This window comes from Pelophylax lessonae (genome assembly GCF_965119305.1).
Source record: "Pelophylax lessonae genome assembly, chromosome: 6".
In the NCBI taxonomy this organism is placed as follows: Eukaryota; Metazoa; Chordata; class Amphibia; order Anura; family Ranidae; genus Pelophylax; species Pelophylax lessonae.
In genome coordinates this window covers 136,639,548-136,655,823 of record NC_138773.1, presented here as the reverse complement: position 1 = coordinate 136,655,823, position 16,276 = coordinate 136,639,548, and the positions used below count along the sequence as shown (strand labels likewise).

The 16,276-nt window shown below is 46.1% G+C and overlaps 1 protein-coding gene across 1 annotated transcript in view; it reads left to right on the top strand.

Moving 5' to 3' along the window:
• Positions 1-10,682: 10,682 nt before the first annotated feature.
• Positions 10,683-16,276, top strand: part of SNX29 (sorting nexin 29) — a gene marked incomplete at its 3' end in the record, with an annotated part of 1,499,164 nt that continues 1,493,570 nt past the window's right edge. Inside the window, exon 1 of the mRNA XM_082261720.1 lies at positions 10,683-10,742. Within this exon, the coding sequence (XP_082117846.1) occupies positions 10,713-10,742 (30 nt within the window). The 5' untranslated portion in view covers positions 10,683-10,712. The remainder of the gene's footprint in view (positions 10,743-16,276) is intronic.

The window sequence follows — 16,276 nt, the reverse complement described above, 5'->3', positions numbered from 1 at the left end:
TCTTTTAGGAGAACGGATCCTATTATCCCCAGGGGCGGGACAGACCTCCCACCCTGAGTGGGGGTGCTGCCAGCCGAGGGGTACGCTGCAGCATTCTAGGTCGATGCATCCTGGCGAGACATCCACTCGCAGGCTCGTCCCCATCCACTGGGATGCTGTCGTGGCAAAGCCTAGTGCGGGACTATAACCTGTTCATGCTCGTCGGCCAGGCTGGGAGACTGTAAGGATCTATATTATCCAGTGTGAAAACTCAGCCAGCTGTCACTTGTAGTTCACCAGGAGGATCCCCCTGACACTAGCTAGCATTAGTGAGTAAAGAGAAATAAACAGAAATATCCTTAAAAGAAAAAAAAAAACAGACCGAAGTCCCAGCAGAAAACCTAGGTCCTACTCCTTCACTAGGCAGCAATAAACTGGCTTGTGGCAGAGTATGTGTGGGGTTATGCCGTGAAGGCGTGTCAGGGAATTTTTTCACTGCCTAGTACTATTCCTGTAGGGGGCAGCATAACCCTATGGTATAAGAAGCATAAGAGCGGCGTCTGTCAATGGACTTCAGAGAAAAGTATTTTATGGTAAGTTCTTAGAAAAATCTATTTTTCCAGTATTCTACATCTTCCTCAGTGGCTGTATACTGTAGTTCTTTCAATAATTGGTGTTCTGAAATTGTGGGTGGTTCTAGAAGGATAAAGGTAGAATTTCTTGGCAAGTGAACGTTTTATCACTGCAACAGTATGGGGTTTGTGTATGGCCTCTAGCAAATCATTCACCAATGAAGCGTGTGAAATTCCCTTACCATCAAATGCTACAAACCCTCTTCTTTGCCAGATTTTGGCAAAATCATGTACCACACCGAAAGCAGATTTAGAACCCGTGTAAATGTTTACATCTTTTCCCTCAGTTTACTGACATGCACGGGTTAAAGCCATCAACTCTGCAGCTTGTGCTGATCATTGATGAATGGCTTTGTCTTACCACACAATATCTGGGAGTTGTAGCCTGGAGGATTTCATCCCTGTCGCAGAAGTTAAGCAGCCGCAGGATTAAGGTACGTGGGGGGGATCCAGGTGGGCCCGGCTTGGGCGGGACCCGATGTGCACGTTCCACAGTGAAGTGCTGGGACAGGTGGGCCTCGGGCAGTAGGCCCCGGAACAAATCCTCCACAAACGCCATTGCGTCCTTGCCCTCCGCCCCCTCCGCCAGGCCGATGATGCGGATGTTATTCCGCCGACAACGATTTTCGGCGTCCTCGGCCCGATATTCCAAAGTCTTTACCTTGGTCTGCAGGGTGCGGATGGCTGCAGAATGGTCTGCCACTGCGTCCTCCACCTGTCCCACGCGCCCCTCCACCTCAGTCACCCGGGACCTAATTTTGTCCATGTCCTGTCGGATCAAGCTAACATCCAACTGCACCGCCTCAATTTTGTTAGTGAGAGCCGCCTGGCATGCCGAAATAGCTGCCATCCCCTCCGGGATGCCTGGGGGCTGCGCCGGCGGGGTCTCCTGCTCCTCCGTCCGAGACGCCATCTTGGCGCGCAGCACCGACCCGCCACCACACGAGACCGCCGCGGGAGGAAGATCTGGGATTATCGGGGGAAAACTAAGTTTCTTCCCGCCCTTCGTCCGTCCCGAGGTTCTGGACGGCATCCGCAGTCAGAAAAGTCCCAACTAGAGTGGATCAGCAGGATTAATTAGGAGAAAAAAAGAGCCGGATTTCAGCAGAGCTCCAGGGAAGACGTCTGCTCACGCCGCCATCTTAGCCACGCCCCCTAGCATGTCTTTTGTTGAGGTGAAACCCAGATACTGAACAGATTCCTTGCAATATTTCATTTTGTATTTTGCCACCTTGTGTCCTTCATTACCCAGGTATTCTAACAGAGATCTACTATCCTGCCTACACGCTTCTCCGCTTGGGCTACACAAAAGAATATAATCCACATACTGGAGCAACACAGAACCATGGGGTGGGGACCATACCTGTAAGGATGCACGAAGGGCCATAGAGTACACCGTAGGTGAGTCTATGTAGCCTTGAGGCATTCTCCGCCAGGTAAGCTGGCGGCCTTCAAAAGTGAAACTCTGTAGTAGTTGTCTCTTCATTCACTGGGATGGAAAAAAAAAGCGTTTGACAAGTCTAACACAGTGTAATACAGAGTGGTACAGGGAATAAAGGTAATCAATGACGGTACATCTGGGACAATTGGTGCAACTGGGACTATCAAGTTATTAATAGTCCTAAGGTCTTGCGTAAATCTATAAGAGCCATCAGGCTTCTTCACTGGATTTATTGGTGTATTGTAGGGAGCTATCATAGGCCTTAATATACCTTGTTCTAAGAAGGATTAGGTTATTGGCCCAATTCCCAATTTGCTCTTGTGACAAAGGGTATTGTTCCTGGTACACAGGATTAGTGTAGGGCTTCAGTGTTCACCAGCTGCTAGAAAGCAATACAGTGATTCCATGTGTATGCCACCATTAGGGTCTACCTCCTATTATTCTTCTCTCTAATTTGCCTAATACGTCCCTTCCAAGTAAATTTACAGGGCAGTCTGGGATAATTCTAAATGAATGATTGTAAAATGTTACCTTTACCATAAGGGTTGTTTACCTCAAGGGGTGGGGTCTCCCAGGTACGAGTCAATACCCCATTTATACCCACAGAAGGTTCACACCCTTGACAGGTACCCTTCATATAATTCTGATTGTATGTAGGATCGAGTCGCACCTATATCGACTACAAAATAGAGAATTATGCCGTCTACCGTTAAAGGTATTGTTGGCTGATCAGAATATTTAAAGGATATCTGAGGGAGCATGAGGGGAATACCTTCTGTCCAATTCTATTGTTGTTTTCCCTGTCATTGTAATAGGTATTTGATTGTATGCTGGTCATTATTTTCCTGGAGTTGTAGGGGGTAGTTTCCAGGATTATATCCTGAAGTACCTCCCATGGATAATGGACATTGGTTCCTCCAGTGTCCCAATTCCCCACAATTGAAGCATCTCTCATTTCTCTCTCCTGAACCTCCTCTTCTATTTCCTCTATATCCTCCCCTACTTCTGTATCCCCCTCTATTTCCATATCTGGCATTATCAAATTTCCCTGGGCTATGCTGAAGTTCCTGGAATTGTGCCTTTGATGAGGTTTTGGGAATATCAAAACAACCTGCTGAATCCTTTAACATAACTTCCTTCTCAAATCCCTTTGTATCCAGCTCAGGTCATTTAGCAACTAGCTGCTTAATCAAAAGGGAAACTTCTGGTTTAAATGCCTGCATAATAGTCTGTGTATATATCATGCCCATATCGCCTTCAGTGGTCATTTCCTCTTCTTCCTTCCAGTGGTTTAAATGCCTGCATAATAATTTGTGTATATATCATACCCATATCACCTTAAGTGGTCATTCCCGCTTCTTCCTTCCACAACTTTTAATAAAATCAGTTACTGACTCTTTAGGACTTTGCTTACAGGCTATGGCTGGAGAAATTGATTTCTTATCCTGCCATATTTTTTTCATTTCTGCCTCAACTTTCTTCCACATTTCTTCCACATCGGTATCTGTCAACAAAAGATATTTTGCTGCTCAACTGCCTGGTGGTATTAAGCCTAATTTATCCACATTATCTCAACTCCTTCCTGATCCCATATCATATCTCAATATGCCACATATAATTAGCCTATAGTCTTCTATAGAACACCGCCTACCCTTTGTAGCTCTCTTTAAATAGTTTATGGTAGCTGAAGGATTTTTTCTAGGATCTGGGGAATTCTTGATAATGTCCATGCAGTTTTGCATGTCCATCGGTTTAACCATAACACAATTTCCAACTATAATATAAGTTTCTATTAAATCTGCAGCTGGAAAGCGGCATGCAATGGGGGAAGAGGTACTGGGCCCAGCATTGGGAATGGAGGCACTGGACCTAATTTAAGGTACCACTTCTCAAAGTACTAGGGGAGGTTAAGGTAACCTGACTAACAAATCTCCGTTCTGTGCTAGCTGCCACTCCTCCCTCAGTAGAGGATGATATTGTATACCTCCTTGGGCTCCCCCTCTTTGTTCATCCCTCACCCTGGGGTCAGTGGCTCTTGCAGAACTACCCGCCTGAACTGATTGCTGCGGAACCCCATCCCTGTCATCCTGCTGTATGGGCGAGGTCCTGGGATGTGAGGCTGAGGACGATTTGCACACAGTCTAAAAACTGCTGCATTCTCATCCTCTGCTATTAATTGTGATGTTAGAGGTAATTGTGGGTATATCTGTGTATAATTAGGGGGCCCCGGGGGTGGAGCAGCAAGCTCTATTGTAAAAGGAAAGGATTATTCAATTTTTTTTTTTATCTGCCTGGGATAGTCCTGAAGGTACATATCTTGGTGCATATTTTAACCAGTTTAATCATCCCGTATTCATATACAGCTTCCCTGTCTCCCAGGCACAGACCCTTCACCATATTCATATGAAACCCATCTCTGGGAAAGGGGCTTGAAATATGCATTAACCACTTTACGACCGCCCACCGCAGTTATACTGCGGCAGGCAGCCGCCCCTGGGCAAACCAACATAGTTATACGTCGGTCGCGTGCAGGAGGCTAGGGGGCACTCCCGCCCCCGCTCGTCAGCGGGGAAGCCGATGCAGCGGGCAGGCGGCTCCGAATGCCGCCTGACACCTGCGATCGTTCCCCGCAGAGAGAGAACAGTCAGCTGTTGTAAACACAGCTGACCATTCTTCTCCCTGGAATGATCACAGAGCTCCTGTGATCCTGCTATATAGGAACACAGGTCTCTATTGTCTTTCCACCAGCCACGCCCCCCACAGTTAGAAACACACCCTTTAGTACACATTTAACCCCTTGATCACCCACAGTGTTAACCCCTTTCCTGCCAGTGTCATTATTAGAGTAACGGTGCATATTTTTAGCACTGATTACTGTAGTAATGTCACTGCTCCCCCCAAAAGTGTCTAAAATGTCAGTCAGGGGTCCGATCTGTCTGCCGCAATGTCGCAGTCCCGCAAAAAAACGCAGATTGACGCCATTACTAGTAAAAAAAAAAAAAAAAAAAACAATAAAAATGACATAAATCTTTCCCGTAGTTAGTAGATAATTTTTGCGCAAACAAATCCAAATACGCTTATTGCTTTTTTTTTTTTTTTACCAAATATATGTAAGAGGGAAAACAAATTGGCCTAAAATGTGAAAATCAGAATGTTATATGTGAAAATGAGAATGTTATATAGCAAAACTTTTTTTTTTTTTCGGAATTGTCGCTATTTTTTTGTTTAAAAATCGCACAGGTGATCAATTACCACCAAAAGAATGCTCTGTTTGTGGAAAAAAAGACATCAATTTTATTTAGGTACAGTGTCGCACCACTGCGCAGTTGTCCGTTAAAGTAACGCAGTGCCGAATCGCAAATTATGGCCTGGTCAGGAAGGGGGCAAATCCTTCCGGTCCAGAAGTGGTTAACTCAGTATATCCTGATCCTGACAGATTATCTACCCAAGGACTTACATAATAATCCCACGGCGATGTCTGTGCAACATACTCTTTACATTTTCAGAATTTGGTTTTGAAGCTGATTTTGGCATTTTACCAAGATTACGCAACAATTTTCTTTCTCGAAGAACCTTTCTAGGAGGCTTAGGCAGATTTTCCCCCCTACCTGGATATTTTCCCATCCTTTGGATGCAAAAAAAGCAGTTATTCAAACGGTTCCTAGTGTAGTGATAATCTGCCCGATACTCTTTGTGCTGAAGTAGCTGGCAACACATAGAGCCTCTGTCAAAAACAAATCAACAGCACATGTGCAACTATTGCTTAAATCGAACAGAATTCAGTACACCCCTAACACTCAGTTTCTCCCTCACATGCTTTCCTCTTTTCTGGGTCATAGCCATGAAGCTAGCCAGACAGATGGTGCGTCTTAAGGAGAGCAAGAGTACAAGAAATTCTAACATTTCATTCTAACAGCACAAAAAGCAATCTAATAAAGGCACAAAAAGCAATTTAATAAAAGCACAAAAGCAAAACATGCATATCAATCTCAACAGGTTGAAGGGACTATTCCTACCACTGTTTAAATTTGCCTAGGCTAATAATCTGTCTGTGAGCTACCTCAGCTCGAAAAGACCTATCTCCTGTGCTCCCATAGCATTAGGGTTCTTTGAAATGTGCCCGCAAGCAGGGTGTCATAAGACAGAAAGTCTCACCTCTGATGGCGAAGTCACATTCCACTTCTGATCACCAGTTCTGAAAGGTAATACCCCTTTTCTGCTGGCCAGCCTCTCTTCAACCTGTAAAGAATTTTCGAGCACTCGGAAATAAGACATTCAGACAGGTATGGTCTTTCAGTCTGTATTTACCATATTCTGATCATGACAGCTTATATACAGTTCATAAAGGGGATGTGACCTTAGTTTTCCCAGACAAACTAAAAATATACATATGATATTTAGGCACAGTGGACATAACATGTACATAGTAGGAAACAGATGTGTATATATAACAGGAAAGCAAACTCAGGAAAGAAAAATATCTCAGAATAGCAAAGTATGGTGGGACCAAAACATTATTCACACAACTCAAAAACAATGAAGTTTTAGATTAATACACGGCTCCACAGTAGACGCGAACACAGCGGAAATTAATTCTAAGTGCATCGCAAGATGGTAGAACACCCCAGATAAAGTACACAATTACCAAGTTGAGAAATCTAAAAACTGCTGGAGGGGATGTTTAGAAGTAGGCACTATGGGGGGGCGTGTCCGGACATCAGCCGCGCCAGAAGCTTTCTGAAGGAGCTCCTGCTTTTCTAGCTAGAATCCGCCGACATCCATCTCCCTCTTCAAGAGAGGCGGCCACAAAGACCACCTTTGCATCGGCCTCCCTTAGCAGCAGTGCCCCATACCTTCATTCCTGCAATCTGGGAACGGATCGCGCATTTACATCTCCTGCGGCCTACACACAGCTCCGCCGCCTGTGCCTCCGCCGTGACCCGGTGCAGATCGCTATCTGACGAGAAGGTAGGCCACGGCTCACAATATAACCTGGGACACTCCTCTTACCATCCCGCCACCACCGCTATCCGGCTCCTCTTCTCCCGGGATCCCACGAACTGCACACTGGTGCCTTCCTCCTAAGCCCCGGCCGCCATCTTGGCCTAGGCCCGGCGCTGACCTGCACCCTCTTACTGCCACCACATCTCCTTAGAGGCAGAACTGAGCCACCAGCACCTCAATCCTCCCGGGGAGTGCGGGTATACACCGCCTAATACCGGGACTTGCGCTGTCTGCAGCCCTACTATCCACCCCCTGAGATTGCAGCCCACGGGTGGAAGGCCCAACTAAAGTTCCAGAGGGGGATATCAGCAGTGCCAGCACCATCCACTACTATAGTAAGCATCTCTTCTCTCCCTGCACAGACTGTCTGCCTCACTGTCATCTATACCTGTGCTGCCTGCAGACTGTTGCACCAACTCAGTCTTGCAATCTGCTGCTGGAGCCTTACAGTACCCAATTGACATTACATAAACGCCCTGCACTAGTTAGAGCCTTCTCAAACCTATGTGCCTTGCTTTTCCTATTGCTTTTCTATTCTCCTGGCATGTGAGTTTTACCAAATGATGTAATAACTCCGCAAGAAAGACTCGCCGGATTTCTTATAGCCTACACAGGATCGCAGACTTCCTATACAGCGTTGTATTGGTGTATTCTTTCTATATCTCATTAATTATGGCTTCTACAAAGCGGAAAGGAACCCGCAACCGCGGGAAAATGACAGACTTTTTCCAGGCCCCTCGCCACTTCAACTTTCAAAAATCTGGAGGCACGCCTCCTACCTCCCGCAACTCGCCTCAAACATGGCCGTCTCCTTCTGATCTTTCACCCCAAGGTCCCCAGTTTCACTCTACCATGGCAGGCCCTAAATCCGGTGCTTCGTCAACATCCTCTAGCCCAGCCAAATCCAAGCCAAAGTTACAGAAGTAGGCACTATGGCCCATCTATGGTGGGATTGCCCGAAAATAAAAAAATATTGGAAGGAGGTCCTAGCCCAAATAAAAAAAATTGCGAAGGTAGGGATACCGGAAGAGCCCTGGTACGGTCTATTCCATGGAACTAAGAACTCAGTAAAACAATATAAAGCCTCAGTGATCCCCCATTTAAGGAGTGCTGCAAAGGGTCTGAATCCACTATTTTGGCAGAGAGAGGAAGCCCCGTCAGTAGGAGATTGGGTTAAAAGAGTTGAAAAAAATAAGATCCTTAGAATATTTAAAAGAATGGAGGGAAGATGAGCCAGAAGAGTTGGAAAATAAATGGGAAGACTGGTTGGAGTTCAAAAAAACAAGGGAATATACCAAATAAAAGGGAAACGTTAAGGCTTGAGAGGGGATAAGGGAGGGAGGGGTAGAATAAGGGTGGGGCGGGGTTATTTAAAAATACGCAAATAATAATTGTAATGAGATGTTTTTGCACTGGTTTTTGTACTTGTACATTTTGTTTTTGAAAAATAATAAAGAAATTTATAAAAAAAAAAAAAGGTATAGCAAAGTACGGTGGGACCAAAACATTATTCTCACAACTCAAAAACAATGGGAGGAAATTTACATCCTTGAAGAACAAGAATATCTATTAAAAAGCGAGAACTTTTCAGTAGAATAAAAGTTTTTAAAGCATGACTCTGGATCATTTAATTAAGCATGACTATTTAAAATTAAGTAAAACCTAAAATCAACAGGTCCTAATAAGATAACATTACAGCAAATCATCATACATACGTTAACATCTTATATGAATACTGCTCAAATACCCTAATACATCATCAGATACATCCAAAGGACTGCCCGATAGAGTAGACCCGGTATAACCCTTAGGAATAGATAAGATGAAGACCCGACATGTTTCGGACTTTCTCAGGGGTAGTTGTGGGTAATTGAGACTTAAAATATAGACATAATAGTAATTGATTACAGATTAACCACTTGCCGACCAGTCACGTTGACTGTACTGCAGCAAAGTGGTTCGTTATCGTCTGGCGATGTAGACCTACGTCACCAGACATTCCCTTCTCTCGGCAGCGTGCGCGTGCCACCGGAGGCTCGCTCCCGCTGTATTCAGTTACAGCGGGAGTCGTGCCAGGGGAAGAGCGGCGGTAATCGAGTGTGGAGATCCGCCCGCTTGTGTAAACAAAGCGGGCGGATCTCCCAAGTGATAGGCAGGGTCAGATTGCTCTATTCAGCATATCTGAACCTGCGATCTGTCCCTGTGTCACTCAGTCACCTCCCCCCACACACGTCAGTAAGCACCAGGCATACATTAACCCCTCCCTCTCCAATAAAGTTAACCCCTTCCCTGCCAGTGTCATTTTTACAGTAACAGTGCATATGTATAGCACTGATTACTGTAGTAATGTCACTGTTACCCCCAAAAGTGTAAAAAATCTCAGTCAAGGGTCCGATCTGTCCGCCGTAATGTCGCAGTCCCGCAAAAAAATTGCAGATCGCCGCCATTACTCGTTAAAAAAAAAAAAACACCTAAAATGACAGAAATCTTTCCCTTAGTTAGTAAACGCAATAACTTTTGCGCAAACCAATCAAAATACGCTTATTGCGATTTTTTTTTTTTTTTTACCAAAAATATGTAGCAGAAAACAAATTGCCTAAAAATGATAACTTTGATTTTTACATTTTTTGGGGGGGGAATTTCCTATAAAAAAATGTGAAAAATATTGTTATTTTTTCAAAATTTTCGCTCTTTTTTTGTTCATGGCACAAAAAGTAAAAATCACACAGGTGATCAAATACCACCAAAAGAAAGCTCTGTTTGTGGGGAAAAAAGGACGTAAATTTAGTTTTGGGTACGGCATTGCATGACCGCGCAATTGTCAGTTAAAGTCACACAGTGCCGAATCATAAAAAGTGGCCTAGACGTAAGACAGCTAAATCCTCTGGTGGTAAAGTGGATAAAGTCCATGTGGGGTTGGTGCACTGGGTGCGCAAATGTTTTTTTTTTTTTTTTTTAGATAGAAGGTTCCCGTGTTCTGGTAGGTGCACACCTGATTCTCTTTGGTGGTTGTCTTCTTCTCAGGAGGTGACGGTTGATTCACTGCTCAGTTATTGTTCCATCGCAGAAGTGGGACTTTCTTACACATTGGAAGAATATTCTTTATTCTTGTCTTTATATCTTTTGATACACTTTCACTTTCACTTTAGGTCTTTTTATTTATGTATCTATTAGTGCAGCACTTTATGTATACATATCCAATTAACTGTGAATAATGTGTTGTGCCTGCAGCTTTATACTGTAAGGAGTGTTTGTGTGTTACACAAGCAAGGTTTTCTTTTAGTTTTAGGCTGTAAAATTTTCAGAAAGAATAAAGCAATGTTCCCATCAGCTTCAAGAGTACTATAAAGTTTGTACATGGCTGCATGTGAGTGGGTTTAATTAGGGCGTTATTTGGTCTTTTGTTTTTTGTTTAAATTATAAGAGTTTTCATGGTAGGCTTCTTTTGTAAATGAGGAACACAGTTAACTTTTTCAAACAATGCATTATGTTGTACTGCTTCGTTGTTTAGGTTTTAGTATGCAGGCTACAGTCAACCTTATTTTATGTGCTATTTATTGCTGGTAGTTCTCTTTGTGAAAATAAAAATATCTAAAGACTAAAATTAATAACTTTTTACAGGGCCACAGAAAAATGACTTAAAAAGACAGTTTCTAATGGAACGTTTGTTGGATGCAGTAAAGCAGGTAAGATATGCCTTTATTTGAAGAATCTTTTTAATGTTGTTTACAGGAGGGGGTAATAGATTACTGTCACTTTCAAAAACACAAAACCGCTTCGTTAGCAGAGTCGGGCCTAATCCCTGCTAGCACTAGCAGTTTTTTGGTAGCGTTTCAAATAGTCCTCGACAACCAGGTGCTTTTTTTACCTGTGAGTCACACTAGTGTACCTGTAGATTTAGTGGCTAAAATGACCAAACGTTTGTACACTAGTGAAGAGGCCTACAGGATACTGACCATGTCAGATGAGAGCGATGGGGAAGCCTCTCTGGCAGAATCAGGGTCAGTATACAAGCCTGTAGATAGCAGTGGCTCCCTGACAGCTCCAACGATGGAGGGGTCCCTGCTAAGGTCAGGCGTACCTGACCCCGTTCTGGAGTTTCTGAGGTGCAGAGATGGCAGCGTGCTCGTATGCAGCAGAGTGTCGGTACTAGTGCCGCTCACACTTCTCGTAAACTGGCAAGCACCAGCGGCCTAGTACATCCTGGTCCTAGACATACCAGCACTGCAGTAACACTTGGTGACCTGGCGAGTTCCATAAGTGCAGTTGAAGCTGGTGCGGTGGCTAGCACGAGTAGTGGCCCGCAGCCACCGAGAATTCGAAGGCAGTCCGTTGAGCCCATAGTGCCCTCCCTCATGCGCTGACATATCATAATTGGTTTGGAAAATCTGTGCGGAAATACCGTGTGACAAAAAAAATTGCAACATCCACCATTTTGTTCCGTAGGGCCTCTGCTTTAAAAAAGATATATAGTGTTTGGGGGTTCAAAGTAATTTTCTAGTAAAAAAAAAAAATATTCTTTCACGTAAATAAAAAGTCACAGAAAAGGCTTGGTCTTCAAGTTGTTAGAAGAGTGGGTGATGTGTGGCTAAGTTTGAGCATAAAATGCCAGGACAGTTTAAATACCCCCCAAATGACCCCTTTTTGGAAAGTAGACACCAAAAGCTATTTGCTGAGAGGCATATTGAGTCCATGGAGTATTTTATATTTTGCCCTAAGTTTCAGGAAAATGACAATTTTCTCTTACGTCCTCTGACAGTCGCCGCCCACTCATAGTCTTCACCAATGGTATTGACCTCTTATCCATAGGAGCAAGCTAGGCATAAGACTTGTTAAAAACAAAGTAATTTACATAGACACACCTATGGGGGCTATCCCACTGGTCAAATACCCCCCCTGCTATCAACCATCCCAACTCAGTTTGTCTTCTGCCTAGTTAGGAGTGAGATAGGTTCTCCCTGTGCTGGGGCTACAGTCTCAGCCTTTTTCTTCTGTTTTATGATTTTATTTCTGAAAAATGTGTTTTTTCTCTACAAGCTGTTTATTTTATCAGCGTTTACTTAGTCACTTCTTCAAGATGATGACGGCGTAGCGGAGCTGGGAGTTGCACTGGTTGTCCTGGTGTTCCAGGACAGAGGGCCTTATGGAATCCCAGCCCGCCATCGAGCGTTTAGCAGGCTATGTGTTCGCCCTGGCTTCGCAAACGACCCATCCCTGTCCCCAGGGATGCAGCCTGCGAGGTGGCTACCTCGCCTGGACGCCTCATCCACGGTTCTCCGTGCACTGCTAGCGTCCTGCGTTTTTGGCTGACGGCACCCCCGCCATCTGAGGGTGGGAGGTTTCCCGTTGATGAGATGCACCCCACACCATCGGGTACGGTAAGTACACTCTGTGTGGGGCCTCTGTCTGGGGCTGGCAGTCCTGTGTGTCTGTGTTATCCCCTCATGTCTGTGCGTTTTTGGACTCCCTGATCCCGGTCCCTGCGGGGGCTTTTCTCACAGCGGGTACGCTATGTGGGTTTGTGGGGGTCCCTCTCCTATGTCACTGTATGGTGCTTTTGGAGGTGCAGACACGTGCGGCGACCGATGCGGTGTTAAAAACCGCCGGTCCGCCATTTTAGGTGTGGGCAGCATGCTGGCTTCACTGTGGGCGCTTATACAGCAGTGTATGTAGTGTGTTTTGGCACCTTGCGGCGCCATCTTGTGTGTGGCAATGTGTTTTTTTTGAGCACATGTTGGCGGCCATTTTACCGAAGCCTCCCATTACTTTCTATGGGCAACCATTTTTCCTTGGTCTAAAACCCTAGTTCAGCCTATTGCGGTGACGTCACTTCCTCTTTCTGCACAGAGGAGATCGGCAGGCGTGTGAGTAACACTTGTGGGGTCTGTCTTGCTGTCTTTTTTTTGTGGGAATACCTCTGGCTGTCGGCTTATTCCTGCTTGGGGGTCGTTTTGCATTGTCCCTCATAGCGGTGTACTGCGGGGGATCGCGGTTGCGTTTTTAAAGGGCCAGTACCATATAGAAAAAAAAAAAAAAAACAGTTTTTTAATATGGAGTCCCAGGACAGCAAATTTCCCCCAGCCTTGTTGGATGGTTCAGGATCCTCTGAATCCTCTGCTCTGACTACTGTCTGCTGCACTTGCGACTTTGTCGCAAAAGTGGATCTTCTGATATCCGCACAGGGTACTAGCAAAAGGCCTAGGCTCTCTTTTTCTTCTGATTCTGAGTCTGACATGGCTGCCGTAGGTAGCGTGCCCCTTGAAGGGTCTCGCTCTTCTCAGTCTGAAGGGGAGGCGGAGGTTGTGGGGGTGGATGATTCCCCCCCTGGGACGGCCACAGACCGCGCAGCTATGGATGCGCTGATCCTTTCCATTAAGGAAACACTACATTTAGAGGATGAGCCCAATCCTCCGGGGATAGTGGCATCTTTTGGTACACACAGATCCTGTAAGGCGGCGCAGGTTTTTCCTTGCCCCGCTGAGTTTCATGCAACTGTGAATGAACAATGGCGTAACTTAATGCGCACTTTCTCTATCGCTCATTGACAGACGTAGTCCTCGGTGATACAGCACCTTCGGGTTATGTTGCCTCCACAGGAGCAGGACTAGACAGGAAATTAAAATGCTCTGGCCACACCTTAGGGGCAGTCCCAGAGGGTATATCCTCTCTCTCTCTCTGCCTCAGCAAATCAGTTATTTTCTGTCTAGTTAGGAGTAAGGACCTAGATACCTTGCTGGGATCTTCGGTCCTGGCAAGATTTTTTTCTTAAAAAGATTTTTTAGACAGCTTTTTTCTCCAGTGTTCCTGTGAGATCTTCAAGCAAGAAAGCTGAACTGGGCGACGGGCTGGATGTTGAGATCCGGTGGTCACCCCAGTTCAGCCTACGAGCGCGTGCAGGCCATAGCTCCGCGCTGGGTCGGCCGCGACAAAGTCCCATTGGGGGACTGACCCCGCGAGTTAAACGTCTCGCTGAAACGCCAAAGACCATGAGTCACGGCGTCCGTATTGGTCGACAGCCCTCGACCCGCCCCGGTGGAGAGGGGTACTGTCAGGAGTTGGTGCCCACCTGGTTCCGGTATGGTGAGTAGTATGTTCCCCCTTTTCCCCTGACGGGTCTTGTGGTGAACGTGGGCCCCTCTCTGTATGGTAAGATAGAGTCCCCCTCTATCCTATAACATGGCACAGATCCCCCTACTTTGAGTGTGATTTTATGTGCAAAAAGCCAGGAGGCTTGGTTTGGGAGCTAACAATCTAATTGTATACATGTTAAAAAGATTGTAATCAGTGGCAGTCTGGGAATCTTACTGTGATAATAATAAGGTACCTACCAGTCAGAAGCCACGGACATGTAGACTGCCTTCCTAGTCAAATCTCCAGCTATAGCAGGCCTTCCAAACGGCTATGCGGTCCGCCAGGGCCGGTACCGCCAACCACGCCAAATCCCCATGCAGAGATAGTGTTGTGTGCCCTGCAGTACACCGCTATTCGGTACAGGCCGCCGCCATTTTTTTTGCTGGATCGCACGAGCCGCCATTTTGGCGTAGCCTCGTGTCTCCAGCATGGGGGCGGCCATGTTTGAGGTGATCCAAACACCTCGTGGAGCTAGGGGAGGCGCCGGAAGGCGTGCAGAGGGGCGGAGCCGCCTCCTTTCTTCCTGGGCAGCCAGCCAAAAGACTTCCTGTTTGTCAAGACAGCGCTGTAACCTGTTGCAGTTAAACTCTGAGCATCAAGTGGTGAGCTTGGGGGTCTATCTCTCTCTCTCTCGATCGATAGGGATCCCTAGCAGGTAACACTAAGGGGCTTTTGTGGCGCTGGGGGTCTGAAAAAAAAAAAAAAAAAGTTTTTTATTTTTGAATTATATTATCCGGGAAGTTACTGGAATAATCATGGACCCTGCCACACAAATTCCCCCACCTGTTAACCTCGAGGGGGCCACGGGACCCGCCGGTGCACAGAGTGTGGAGGCATTTACAGCAATTTTGGAGTCTATGGTGGCTCGGGTGGAGGCGGCCTGTCAGGGACGAGGGTCAAGGAAGCGACCCCCGCCTACCCCTATATTATCTGACACCTCTGGCTCAGATTCAGAGATGGTCACTGCAGTTGCAGGTCCCTCTGCAAGAGCTGTTACCTCAGGTAAAGCTCCCTCAGACAGTGAGGAGGACGTTCCTTCTCCCGCTATAATTCAGGAAGAAGCATTGGTGGACGCACTAGTTGTGGCAGTGCGGGAAACCTTAAAACTTGAGGTTTTACCGGCAGAAGCAACTGAAACAGAGATTCCCTTTGGTACTAACAAGCCCATCAAAACGGTGAAGGTTTTTCCTGTACCCAAGTGTTTTGGTAATAAGATTAAAGGAGAATGGGAGCATTCTAAGCGTACCTTTACGATTTCCAAGCGTATTGCTAGACGCTATCCATTTGAGGAATCCTTCATTAAGAAATGGACGGTACCACCAGTGGTGGATCCACCTATTTCCAGGCTGAATAAAGCCACGGTTATCCCAGTGGAGGACACTTCGTCCTTTAAGGATCCGGTGGATCGAAAGATGGAAGCAGAGTCCCGCACTATCTTCTCTCTGATAGGGTCAGCATTTAGACCAGTAATTGTTATTGGTCTAGTTTCCCAGACACTTACGGAATGGGCGAGATTGGTACGCCAAGACCTTAGGGGAAAAGATATTCCCCAGGAAACATCTGATTTGATGGAACAGATTATACAAGGGCTACAGTTTATCTGTGACGCAGCCTTGGACACCACTCCCCTATTAGGGCATGCATCTATGTCAGCGGTAATCCTCAGACGTGTGCTGTGGTTAAAATGCTGGTCAGCTGACCTAGGTTCCAAAAAGACCTTGACGAATCTCCCCTTTCAGGGGAATCGTCTATTTGGGGCCACCCTAGATGAAATCATTAATGATGCCACTGGGGGCAAGAGCACTTTTTTGCCACAGGCTGCTAAAGCTAAGGGACCTCGCAACAAGCGAGGACCTTTCTTTACTGCCCATAATGGGTTCGCACGCCCGGCTGGAACAAGCGGGAAAGGCAAGACTCCTCCAGGAGGGTTCAAGAAAGGCTGGTCGGACAAACAGAGGACAGACTCAGCCAAACCCGAAGCAAAGGAGTACACAGCCTGAAGGTGCGCCCCCACCTGTTTTGAGGGTGGGGGGACGTTTTCACCGGTATTCAGGACATTAGATCGAGCATCAACTACTACTACCGGTGC